Source organism: Medicago sativa, chromosome 3 (genome assembly GCF_051527215.1).
Source record: "Medicago sativa cultivar Bolivia chromosome 3, Bolivia_mono, whole genome shotgun sequence".
Classification (NCBI taxonomy): domain Eukaryota; kingdom Viridiplantae; phylum Streptophyta; class Magnoliopsida; order Fabales; family Fabaceae; genus Medicago; species Medicago sativa.
Genome location: NC_140751.1, coordinates 74,040,994 through 74,054,314, shown reverse-complemented (window position 1 = coordinate 74,054,314; position 13,321 = coordinate 74,040,994). Strand labels below are relative to the sequence as shown.

General features: G+C 34.3%; 1 protein-coding gene across 1 annotated transcript; it reads right to left on the bottom strand.

The window, feature by feature from the left end:
- Positions 1-511: 511 nt before the first annotated feature.
- SAC3A (SAC3/GANP/Nin1/mts3/eIF-3 p25 family) lies at positions 512-12,934 on the bottom strand. Its single transcript, XM_085753695.1, has 13 exons — positions 12,431-12,934; positions 10,806-11,674; positions 10,027-10,500; positions 8,591-8,692; positions 7,223-7,320; positions 6,222-6,462; positions 4,326-4,820; positions 4,082-4,222; positions 3,693-3,752; positions 2,379-2,509; positions 1,499-1,632; positions 1,184-1,419; positions 512-907 (listed from the first exon to the last, which is right to left on the bottom strand). The coding sequence occupies exons 2-13, from the start codon at positions 11,625-11,627 to the stop codon at positions 806-808; spliced, it is 3,036 nt and encodes a 1,011-aa protein (XP_085609821.1). The 5' UTR covers positions 11,628-11,674; positions 12,431-12,934; the 3' UTR covers positions 512-805.
- Positions 12,935-13,321: the final 387 nt, after the last annotated feature.

The following is a 13,321-nucleotide window of genomic DNA, read 5'->3' as shown; positions in this document are numbered from 1 at the left end:
TAATATTATATCCAGAACCATATTTAAATTCAACTTATTAGCCTAAACGTCGAGTTGTTTCACCAAACAAATATAGATCTCGTCAATAACCTGTTTTTAGAATTTAAAGACTGCCAACAAGGAAAGGTATTATCAAATACCACACACCGGGAATTGTGTTTATTCAGTTATATTTTCTGGCAGCAGTCTCTGCTATCTATGTCGAGTTTGAGAAGGAGAAAGTAAAGTGGTTGGCCTGATTCTTCTTCAACTAACATGTTTTCGCATTACATACTTGTTAAATTTGTCATTACGTATACTTTAATAATAATAATATGGTTGAACTTCACCTTGTACAATGAAAAAAATATATATACCACCGCTTCTATTTACTTGCTACTGTTTTTGTTTATAGACAGATTTTTTTTGGCAATTGTTTTGATATTATTTTGATTTAATGCGATTATAAACTTAAATTTTCCTCAAATACTTGTATGTTCGTAACAGCTATCTGAATTAGGCCAAGATAGTATGGTAAGAAATGGAAATTCTAATGTGCTTTTATTATCTATATTCTGAATTAAATTACATCTATAGTTCTGTCCTTTACCAAGAAAGAATGGTAAGCACCCCAAAAAACAAATGATTATCAAAGGTCATACACGGCTCCATTTTCTATTTTCCTTTTACATAGTATTTAATTATAATTCCATGACACTAGTCCCAGATTTGAGAATAGGTTCTGGGATACGATCAGACAACCTTTTTCTATTCTGACTACAATATAACAAACCTACAGATACATTAAGGGTTGCAACATTTTTCGCTATAAAGGTGCCTTTGCTAAAAAATCATTAACAGCAAGGTTGGCATCTCCGTGGGCCACAGCATCTTCTGGCTCTGGCACAAATAAACTAGAGGATGAAACCTGCAAAAATGAACGTTTGTTAAAAAATCATCTAGTAATCACACTGCATGCAACCTATTAGCTATATCTATCAAAATATGGGTTGATGAGTGACAGGTAAATTCTAAATTAATATGGGTTAGCATGATCGTAGAGCAAGTCAAAGCCAACTCTGAAAATGGTATGAGATGAGTGATGATTCAATCAAATGCAGCTGAGATTACAGGATACGACCAAAAATTCAGCATTCAATGAAACCTACTGGTCTGCAAATCTAAAGTGTAGAATCAAACATACTTTTGTATCAACCATCATGTCTCCATTGTTATCAGCAATTATACTGGCACCATGAGCTTTCAACCATTCTAAACACTCTTCCAAAGCAGTGGCCTCTTTCTCATCATTTGCTTCATTTGTGACAACGACAGATGAGAATCCTAGAACCTGAGATACGTAGGAAACGGGTACGGTTGGCCGATATGATCGGCACATGCAGGTCACAGCTTTATAACGCATCTTTTCGACATATAGATCTGTGAAAATTAGAGACATTAGTTATGTTTGCCCCCTCAAGATATATAGCTACATGTGACATAATTTATCAATACTAACCCATAAGGCAGGTGTTTAAGTTCGGAGCTGCTTTGTACAATCTAAAGAACGCAACATAATTTCCTGAAGTTACAGCTGCACGAACTGCCAGAGCATGTTTTACAGCTTCATCCTTCTTTGCTTCGTCAGATAACCTATCATAGACAACATTAGATACAAAAATTGGAGGTGTTCCAACATAATAACTGATAGTACAAAGGTAACGACGGAGACGATTAATACATTAACTTAGGCAAAATACATTGTGCAGTAGCCATTAAAAGACTTAGTTACGTTCATCTAATTCTCTATATTGTTTGTCAGCTGTCAACACTGAATCACTAAGTTCTACCCAAACAGCCATAAATTTGAGCCTTAAGGGCCCCTCCCATAGCTACCAAACTAGCCTTGCCCAAACAAAATTGCAATAAATTTTCAAACCACCAGTTTTCTACTAATAATAATAATTTCAAGGTGAACTAATTGTGACAGAACAATATTTTATCTTGAAGTGTGACCAAAGAATTTTCAATAAATCAGCTATCCACCAGAAGGGGCCATTAACGCTTCACCTAGGCTGATAATGTCAATTGTCAAACATCACTTTATTCAAAATTGAAAATATTGTCAAATAAAATTTAAAGGTATAAGAGTCAACAAAGTGGAAGCAACAGAAATGTGAGCACATGGGAGACCTTTATTTGCTTGATAAATATAAGAATCAAGAAATTATTAACGAATGTTTATGGGACCTAACTCCCAAAGGACCAACAAGAAAATCTCAAAAACCCAGCAAACATCACGGTATTAATAATAGCACAAAATACTGAGATACATAACAAGAGTTCTACAAAGAATTTTGAAGACAAGAAATACGTAAGCATTTAAACACGGGGTTCACCTTGCCATTGATGATAGGAGTTCTCTGTAGTTATTTGAATGCATTATAACACAAAGCAAGTTGTAAGCAGCAAATTCCATATACGAGCCTTCGATCCCTTCAGCATAAAGAGCCTTTAACTGAGATTGGCACTGAAATCACACAACTTCAGTCAATATCAAAACGTAAATAATAAGTTAAAAAACATCCTCAACATGTATAACAGACCGATCCCATTTCCAAAACAAATTGGCACCTAGATCTTGTTAATGATTTGAAATGTATAATTTAATACTCTACTTTGCATTGTTACATAAGTCACACCAGCACAGATAACTTAATAAGTTATGAATGTTTAAACACGCATCCATACTGAAAATCCATTGTAAAATTGGCTCTTGATAATGTTGTCGGGAAAAAAAGAGTGCTCGTAGAATCATGTTCAATTTTATGATCCTCAACCATGTTTCCATGCTGAGCTACACCTACGAACGGAATGTCAAAAGATATGTGGGATTGTAAGGTTGAAGGTGGGACCGAACAATTTTTCCCATCCTTGCGCAACTAGGTTTTAAGTTTTAGGGTCAGATAAAGGGTTGGCTCAGTTTATAAAAACAAAATCTACCTTTCCCTAATTAATTAGGGTTTGTTTTGCGACCCGTTCGTAAACACAACTGCAATCCAAGACCGGGACTGACACTGACTTTGCTCTACATCACCTTCTGTGACAAGTTGTTTGTGGTGTGTGTCTCTGCTCTGTTTTGATAACTCTTTCACACTATTTTCTACTGTGCGTGCATCTTGGCTTTTTTCTCTGCCTGCATATATCCTCTCCCTTATTTATATTCAATTTATTATCTAATTTGCTCGAGAGGAGGGAAATAGGCCTGACGAGACAGACTGTTTTGTTCTCAGTATCACTCTAATTAATTGTTTACTATATTTCTTTTTGAAATTTTCACACTCTAAATTAATTTATTAATATTTACATGCTTATTTTTTTAATTTAAGTTTAGTTATTTATCTTTTTTATGCATATATGTACGTATCTAAGTGCAATTTTGTATTTCAAGTAGGCGTAGTAGGATCTTATGATCCGTGTTGTGATCCTTAAATTACAAACTTGACACCACCCGGTTCTAGGTAGAATCTCAAGTTTGACAACATTGCTCTTGATGCAAATCACCTATGAAGCCCCATTATTCAATAGACTTCAAGATATAGAAAAACTCCATGATAGTTTGAAAAGCATGCATGACTTTGAAATATATAAATCCCTGATCTCAGAAGGAAAAATGATAGCTACAGGACCAGTAAAAAGTAATCAAAGCTAACCTGATTATATTCAGGCAGGTCCCCAACTTCCAGTGCCAACCGGGCATGAGTTTCATATACCTGAAACAACGTATCAAGAGTTAGCAAGTTAAGGAAAGGTGGAGAATACAGCGTGCACATAATATACAACAACCACCACCAAAGCCTTCCCATGTAGGCGAGGCCGATTCATGTAATCAAAAGATGCATTATGTTCCGTCAAAAACCAATTTCCATTTGAGATATAGTCAAATAAATGAAGTAAAAGAAAGGGGTGGATTAATTTCACTTTAATAGCTCTTCTATATGGATGGGGAAATTTAAAGGTGTACACAAACCATTACTGAGAAATATTATGAATAAGAATTGCTGAAAGAATGTGACTGAAACACATCAAGACATAGTAGTACCTTGACTGTTAATTGGTTGTGTATTCGTTGCACAGTTAGGTCTTGGCGAATAGACTTTAACTGGTCACATTTATAAAGGTAATTCCTTTGGGAATTTTGAACCATTAATAGTGCTTTTTCAAGAACATCTTCAGGTCTTACCTGTAAGTTCACAACATTTTATTGAGATTAGTAGTAAAGGAGAGAGAAAGAAGAAAGATAAAAATAGCAGCACGCCATTTAAACTCTTAAAAGGAGATATTACGGTGGCGGGATCTGGCGCCGATGTTAGGCGCAGGTATCGCTTTTCAATTTCCTGGCAGGTACCCTTTACAGTAAGAGCATCCCAGTCAATATCCTCAACAGCTTTGCTGACACCATTATCAAAGCTTTTGCTAAGCACCAGAGCACTAGCCCTTCTGTTGTACAAGTTTCCAGCTCTAGCATTTTTTTTCCTTGAGTGATTATTTTCTGTTCGTTGTGCTTGTCCTAAATCAAATCGCTTAGAACGACTTTCACGTCTTTTCTTTTCCTCTGGTGTATCATTAAAAGCCATTGCAGCAGAATAATATGCAGTCAAACTTTGTTCCTTATCACTATCACTAGATGCATCACCATTTTCATGAGCAGTAGAAACATCAGCAAGACGCTGCTTCTTAAATGGCCTTTGGGGAGCTTTACTCGATATTCTCTGAAATAATGGAGAAAATTTTGTATTCCTCCAACTGTCTTCCTTGCTCTCTTTGTTTTCCACTACCACCTGCATGCCATTCATTTAGGTGAATTAAACAAATCATCTATGTAACTCAGTGAGAAACACTTATCATTGTCAACATGATTGTACTTGAAATGAACCTCAATGACATAAAGAGGATTAATACTTATACCCCCTCTGAGGTCAAGGATAAGCAAAAAAAAGTATCCATATTAAGGGTCTCAAATATATATTACATTTGCCATTAAAAAAAGGGGTCTCAAATATATGCAAATTTAACCACTTCCACTATAATTAATGATGCCGTCCTTAAGAAACCCCTAAATTAACATAAGTGTTATTTTTCAATTACTCTTATTCTTATAGAACAAGTTTCTATTAATGACATTTTTATTAAGAAACCCCTAAATTAATTATAAGTTTTATTTTTCAATGACTCTTATTCTCATGGAACATGTTTCTATGAATGACGTTTTTGAGAATGCATTTGTTTTTTTGTCCAAGATCAAGATTAATGGTACATGGCTATCTTTCCTACTAAGTGAGGTTATGTGCTTTTGCTCATAATCGAGATCCGGGGTACTTCACAGATGAAAAAGCCCACTCAAACAGAACATGGAGGACAGACACAAAATAAATCCATCTGAGGATCTTCTTGAAAGGAAGACGGCCAAACCCAGGAGCCAACATAGAACAATTATTATGCTATTTGTCAATAGTGTCATGTCTTATTGAAGAATATTAAAAACATAATAAGCATTTATTTAGGGGTGGGGGGAAGCATGTTAGATTAAATATAATAGAAAGAAAAATGAAAAGCTCTAAACCAAAGAAAATAGTTTATGTATTATAAACGTCAAAAAAAGAAAGCATAAAAAAAAAGGCAGGTATTAGCGGGCACATAAAAGCCACACCACAAAACTGCTAAATATACAAGATGGATTTAAGAAGGCATAGCACATGAGCCTCCTATTTGTCAAAATTACACAAAAATGGCAGTATTTTGAGTTCTAAATAAAGCAAAGATCATTAGCAGTAGGATCGTACTGCAGTCTCTATTAGAATATGTAAATATCTTTTATATTTAGTATGTATCTTTTATATAAAAGATACATAGTAAATATTAAAGATATTTACATATTCAAATGACACTGCATATCATTTTACCAAAATGGGAACATAATGCACCTAGTATCCAGTTCACAATAGTAAATATCCTTTTTTTAGAGGAATAGTAAATATCCTTGATTATAACATGCATCCAAATATAACCCATAAAAAGAAAACAGCATGAGATGAAATAAAACCAACAATCCAAATATTGAGGGGAAAAATAAAAAGTGAACTTGTTAACGGCTGTTGTACTCCAGCCAAGATTCAATAGAAGGTGAAAAGGATAACTCTTGCTGGAAATTAAAATCCATAAATTAAATATATCTATAATACCTTTCTATCCTTTTCATTAGGCACCCAACTACTGTATTTTACAGTATCATTACTTGTTGACACAGGATGATGGTTAACCGGCGGCACCCAACTACTGTATTTTACAGTATCATTACTTGTTGACACAGGATGATGGTCAACCGGCTTCTCCTCTGGTAATGGCTCCCACCTACTTTTAGATCGTCTAGGACTTTTTCTAGACTTTGGCAATACAGAATCATGGCTTGAAGACAGTGAATTACTGCATGAAATGATTACAAAATAAGAATGTTATAATGATTGAATCTCTTAAAAATAATATTCATTAATTAGCAAGATAACATCCATGGTATAAGATTAGTATGAAGCAGAAATGAAATGAGTGATACAGGTCAAAAACTATAATAAAAATTCAAGGATACATAAAATCTAAAATGAAGCATTAGTGTAGTTACAGTATTAGTTAGGTAGGTCTAGGTAGTCATAAAATAGTTGGGTGATTAGAGGAGCAGGGATTTAGCTTAAATGGTAGAAGGGAACACAGCTATAAAAAAAGTTCATTTCAAATTAACAGCAAAGAGAATTTGAGCAGTAGCTTAGTTGTAAAAGGAGAAATCAATGGAAAGAAGTTATCCTTTTTTACAAATATTAATTGACATCAGTTAAAGGAAGGATGCAAATACTCTGCAAATTTACGTATAACTACAAGTGATTTGCACCACTATAGATTTTACATACCATACTCTTTGGGGAAAATATTAATAGTATCTCTGTAATAGAAACAAAGGTGAGCCCCTCCAGACCGTCTGAATTGAATCAAAACTATTTCATATTGGATAACATCTAAAATCCTATAGCTTCTTACATGTGTACTTATATATACTCCAGTAAAAGAACAGGGGGAAGTAACACTACATTGATCAAATCTTGAAGATCGGTGAAAAGCAGAAGCCCCTGAAGTTCACAGACTAATAAAGAGAGTGACATGTCAACTCGGAGAAGGTAAACAAGAAACAACTTACTCTTTATTGTCTGCATCTGCCTCCGGCATTGGGAAGAGTGGTTCCATATCCCAATTACGTGTGCATAGGGTACAATCAGCTGTAGCCTTAGTGATCATCTGCAAAGGAAGTTAGAAGTATGATAAGATTATGCAAATAACCTGGAAAGCAACTAATATTGTCAACGTCAATGAAGAAAAATATGAAGCACAACCAGACAGTGCAAAAGAATAAATGCCTGTAAACTAATATACTAAATTAGGTAGAACTTATCCTGGCTGGCTGATGACCAGAGAGCAAATAAAAATATATTCCAATGTCAAATTATAGTTTTCAGGAAGTATATCACAAAATAGTTATGTGTATGTTTGCTGGTTGGAACCTAGAATGAATTTCAGTAGTGTTCGACCACACACTGTCAAAACACTAATGCAGATGATTAATGGAGCACCAAGAACGATTCAAACTGGGCTCTGGTGAGCAATCTGATTTTTCAGCAATTTGCATGTAAAACAGAAGTATGATACCAACCAAGTATAGTTGTATGAGTACCAGTTTCATAAAGGCAGAATGGAAGTGGCAACAAAGACTCCTTTACCAAATCTTGGCTTTGTTTCAATATTCCAATTTCTGTTGCAACTTACACCCAAATATATTATTGTTTTCATTGATAGCTGTCTATTCATTAAGAATCAGACACATAAAGGGAGAGGAAAATAAGACAGATGAGGATTACAGCTTCATAAACATTTCTCTTCATGTCCTTTCTGTGCACTTGGGCAAAGTAATTTGAAGAGAAAATTAATTTAGTTTAAGATACAGTAAAAAAAATATAGGACTTCTATATTTTATGACTGGCATATGTCTTTCTTTAAAATCTTCTATTTGTTAATTACGAACAATTTGTGTGTGTGTGTGCCTATTTCTACGTATTTATATGTCAGCTATCACATGCAGCGCTATATGTTATAAGTAAAAGTGTGTTCCCTTTTTCTTGATGATGCTTTCAAAGTCACTTAATGAAGTATATGCAACTTATACAATTACAACGGTCTAAACTTCTGCGCAGAATAACAAAGGCCACTAAATCATGCTCTGTAATTTTTGATAGAGTTTAGAGTTTCACAAGGGAGGAAAAACAATAAAACATAAAATACATGTCATGCTCTGTTTGATCCCAAGGTTATAAAAACATAGAAATCAATTTAAGCTCTTGCAGAAATTAGTTTTCAAGATCATCAAGAAGAAGAATTCCAAAGTATCGTTGGTCATTATTCAAAGCATAAAAAGGACAAACAAAATCTAGCAAAATCATGAAGAACGGATTCTAAGTAAGAACTGATAACTTAGCTTTTTATTCACTTCTTCCAAACTTAAAGTGAAACTCACCTCTTTCATGACAGCCTGGCATGCTGCCATTTGCTTATCATCTTTACAACGAGCCAAAGCTCTTTCAACATAGCCACGCAAAGACTTGGGAAACATACCGGGCTGTAAGCAAGAATAGTTCAATGATTATTTATTAGAAGTAAATACATAAAACTATTGTTATCAAATCAAGATTTAAACTGTAATCAATTTTTGGAATCACAAATGTCAACTTGTTATAAATTGTAAGATACATAAACTACCGGGCTGTAAGAAATGAATAGTTCAATGATTATTGTTAGAAGTAAATACATAAAACTCTTGTTACCAAATCAAGATTCAAACTGTAATCAATTTTTTGAATCACAAATGTCAACTAAAAATGAGTGACATACGAAAAACTATAAGCTTATCATGTATGAGCCATAAAATAATTCAAGATTCAAGTTATAAATCAAAGAACAAAAGGAAAGTGATTGGCTGCACAAAGTTAGCAAAAAGTGGCTGGCTACACAATGTTTGAGCTGTGATTCATCAGAATGAGTCCAGATTTATCAGTGAGCAGGAATACATCATAATGAATAAGGTTTCATACCCAAAATAGGCATAACGGTTCATATTGATTGGGTTCAATTTTGCTTCAAATAGATATACGCCGTTGACTAAGATGCTGATAACCATGCATAAAACCATCACAATTTGGTTGCAATATCAATGTGTTATATGAAGCATTTGAACATGTAAATTCCAAAAAACAACTTCTGTTAATTCAAAAGTAGGTTCTTAGCGCCAACATGTTCCATTTCACTAAGGCCAGACCTCTACATACAAAAGTTCCAAAATAAGTTCCTAGTCTCGTAGACCTCTGCATACAAAAGTTCCAAAATAATGTCCTATATTATTTTAGCCATAGCTAAGTTTTATAAACTAGTCTCCGTAAAAAAAAAAGTTTTATAAACAAGGCAATATTTAGCAGGCATATTGGCATAGCTATTAGTCTTTTTAGGGGGTTTTACCACACCGAATGCATAGTTTAGTTTTGTTGGTATTCTATTTGTTTTTAATTATCTTTTTTTTCCTTTTTGAAAAGATCTCCCCACACTTCGGTAAATTCAAACACTAAATTGCTCGATTCAAGAAAAGATTTTCCGGTCTTATTCCTATTTTCACTAAAAATAACAAAAATGTCACCATATTTTGCTTTCATTTCCGTTACGAAAATTTGTATCAGAGATGGTGAAAACAATAAGTTGTTATTTTCACTTCTCTAATTCCTTAATTTCTATCTACTTATTACATGCTGTCATATTTTATGAATTTTAATCTTCCAATATTATACATATTAATATTATACATGAAAAGTTAAATAAAAAATAAATGAACTGGCAGTCATGATAAATTAATATGCTTGCATTATAATGAAATTAAATCAGTGAAAAATTATTGTTGAAGTCTACCTTAAGTATTGAATTAGCAGCATCATTAGATGATAGTTTCTCAGTTGGTTTTGTCAATGAAACAGCAATATAAGCAGGCTTCAGTGCTGCACTGGATGTGGAGCTATCTTTTTCGGGCTTAGGTTGTTCATATGTCAAATTTGAAGCAATTCGAGGATTTGTTGGAATCTGAAGCTTGTTTACTCGTTTTGTATCCAAAGATGGAGCACTTTGTAAGGGCGCCAGATTCACCTGTTGAGGGGGAGGGGGAGGAGGAGGAAGAGGGAAGTACAAATTGGTTCCTTGAGAAGATACTGTCTTCTGTTGTTGATCCTGAAATTTATCATAAGAAGAATTTAAATCCAAATGACTTTGATAGTTTGGTTGAATAGGATTAGTTTGGTGAATTTGAGAACTAGTTTGATGAATTTGAGAACTAGTTTGGGCGCCATGTTTCCAGTAATCATCATGACCACCACTATTTACTGCAGCAGGCTGACCACCAAAAGAAACAAACATGAAGTTAATAAGTTAATTAAGCAAGCAAAACTACAAAAAAAACTGACTAACCAAATGCATCAATCTTGTGCCATTGAAGCATCAATGATTAGATATCCAATATACTAAAAGATAAATATAACTAAAATACAAAAGATCTAACTTAAATGATTAATTTTGCAATACAAGAGATAAAATCATAACCAAAGCAATTTGGCATGAATAAATGGCAATTTATTTGTTCTTTCAAGCCAAACTATTCAACTGTTGATTTGTCCAAACTTTGTCAGTGATATTCAAACCTGTAAAGGCGGCACAGCAGGAGTGCTGGACTCTTGCACCCAATATTGTGGATATGATTGTGGAGGCTGGTAATTTGAAGGTGCATAACCACTAGTAGCTGCAGGAGCAGGAGCAGGAACAGGACAACCCAAAGTAGATGAACTTGGGACAGACAAGTTCTCTGTCCCTGGGGCACAACTGACTTCTGTTTGGCTGTAATAGTCCGCCCATTGATTGTATTGTGGCTGATACTGCACGGAAGTAGCTGCAGCACCAGTACTATAAGAGCTACTGGAATCTGTGGCGTAACTTGTATACGGATGAGAGGCATAGCTTGAATAACTGTCATTGTTCCATGCCGGCGCTTGATTTGCGTATCCGTTGCTGTTTTGGTAACCTCCAGTGGTCTGATAATCAGCAGGATTGTAATAAGTGCTTGAATAACTTGCGGATCCAGCATTAGACCCAGTATTCTGAAAGGAGGAAATAGGCTGATAAGGAGCACCTGTATTTTGATATGCTCCTACAGGCTGAGAATAAGCAGGATTAGGTTGCTGCTGCTGATAGCTGTTATAGTAGTCTGAGTATCCCGTGCTGCCATAACCATATGGATTAGAAGAATTTGCATATGATGCGTATGCATTATAATCTTGTGGTGCATTAGCTGTTCCCAAATTTGATGAATTACCAGCAACTGATGATACACTTTGACCATCTTGAACGCTTCCTACGGGCGGCTGCGGCTGCGGATGCTGGTCATACTGGTAGGTCGGATTAGAATAAATTCCATTCGCTGTGGAGCTCTGAACGTTCCATGAAACGGCTTCAGAACCAGATGTCATGGTTGCAATAAAGATGTCTGATGTCGGCTAGCATCAACAAGCCGATTCTGTAAAAAAGACAAAAATGCGATGTCGGTTATGCATTTAAAGCATAATCAATAAGCAATGCATAAATAAAGACTAATCAAAGTTCCCACTATTGAAACAATAGCTTTAAATTGTGAACAGTAACCGCAATTGTGGCCGCGTTATGAAATTTAATCGAAATACATGAGATTACTTTCTATGCAATGACGGTGTGACTTTTTTTCACATGCAAGCAATCGAATCATACCAAATAGATATTTACGGTGTGACTTTTTTTCACATGCAAGCAATCGAAACATACCAAATAGATATTTTTGGAGATATTTTAGGAACTAAACTAGAAAGGTGGCATCAAGGAATGGTTTTATAATTTATTTGATCGGATGCATGTATAAAAAGTTTTGCACCGTCAGTGTATATTGATTAGATCCTAGTTAACCCCTTATGCTACGCTACGTCCATAACGTTTTTCAAGTGTATTTCAATTTGTACTTCAACATAACTATTGAAAGTTAAATAACTTAACACTTGTATAAAAACAACTACAACTTACGCTTATCATAGAATTCACATGTTAACCACTATTTTGTCAATTCACAAGAGTAAGAGCTTCATGATGCAAATTAAAACATACAAATTTCGCATCTATATTTTTCAACATCATATCATATCATTGCCATAAATCAATCAGAGAAAAACTACAGAAACTTGAACATTATGCTACAAACAAGTGAGTTTGGCCAAGTCGGTGCAAAATTAGAGAAAACCAATGTTACCTTCGAAAAATGAATACGTAGCAGAAATCGTTGAAGGAATCACAGAAACCGTTGTTTGCAGATTTAAGAATCACAGAAATTGTCGATTGAAGAAGGAATTAGGGTTCGTTGTAGATTAGGGTTCTTCGATGCGGATGATAACAGTAGCACACAATTTGAATTATTACTAACACAAATCTCACAAAAACCCTAATAATTCGTCGAAAAAAACGAATGGTAATAGTACACGAACCTTTGAAGTACGAAAAAACTATAAGAACGAATCAAAAGAGAAGCAGAAAAATCTTATTGGCGAAGAAGAAGAAGAAGAAGAAGAAAAACACGGGAAAATAAAAAAGAAACAAATGCTATGAATTAATTAAGTAATTAACAGAAGGGAAGAAAAAGAACGGTGAAGACTTATGCAGTAAAACGTTGAAAGGGGTTGTTGGCGAAAACGATGGAACAGAACGATACAGAGAGAAATATAGTGCTTGGGTCGTAATTTGAGAAGAAGGTGGGGATGAAGAAAATATAAATTTGCAATGAAGGTAGTATTAATTGAGATTTTTTATTTTTGGTTGTCTAGAAGAATTTTTTTTCTATCCTAATCATAGTCATACAATAAAAGTTACAATAAAGTTTGATCAATAATTGTTTTTCATATACTTTCGATTGATAAATTTGATTGATTGAGAAATATGGATCTTGATTGAAGTTTATTAATTTTTTGAGTGCAATGATTCCATGATAACATGAATAGAAGATTGCTTGAAAAAATATCGAATTGAAGATACTTTTAAGAATGTATTTTCTGATTGGAACAAAAATGTTTTCAAAAATGCTTTTAGAACGAAGGGTTTTATTATATGAAGGCTGGATTAGGTTAGTCGGAAACAGTCTTTTCGCGCT

Excerpts from the sequence above, each read along its gene's own strand:
- SAC3A (XM_085753695.1), bottom strand. The coding sequence starts at position 11,627 with ATGACATCTGGTTCTGAAGCCGTTTCATGGAACGTTCAGAGCTCCACA. Across the intron at positions 3,753-4,081 it reads ACAACCAATTAACAGTCAAG|GTATATGAAACTCATGCCCG; the intron begins GTACTACTATGT and ends ACGTTGTTTCAG. Across the intron at positions 2,510-3,692 it reads ACCTGCCTGAATATAATCAG|TGCCAATCTCAGTTAAAGGC; the intron begins GTTAGCTTTGAT and ends GTGTGATTTCAG.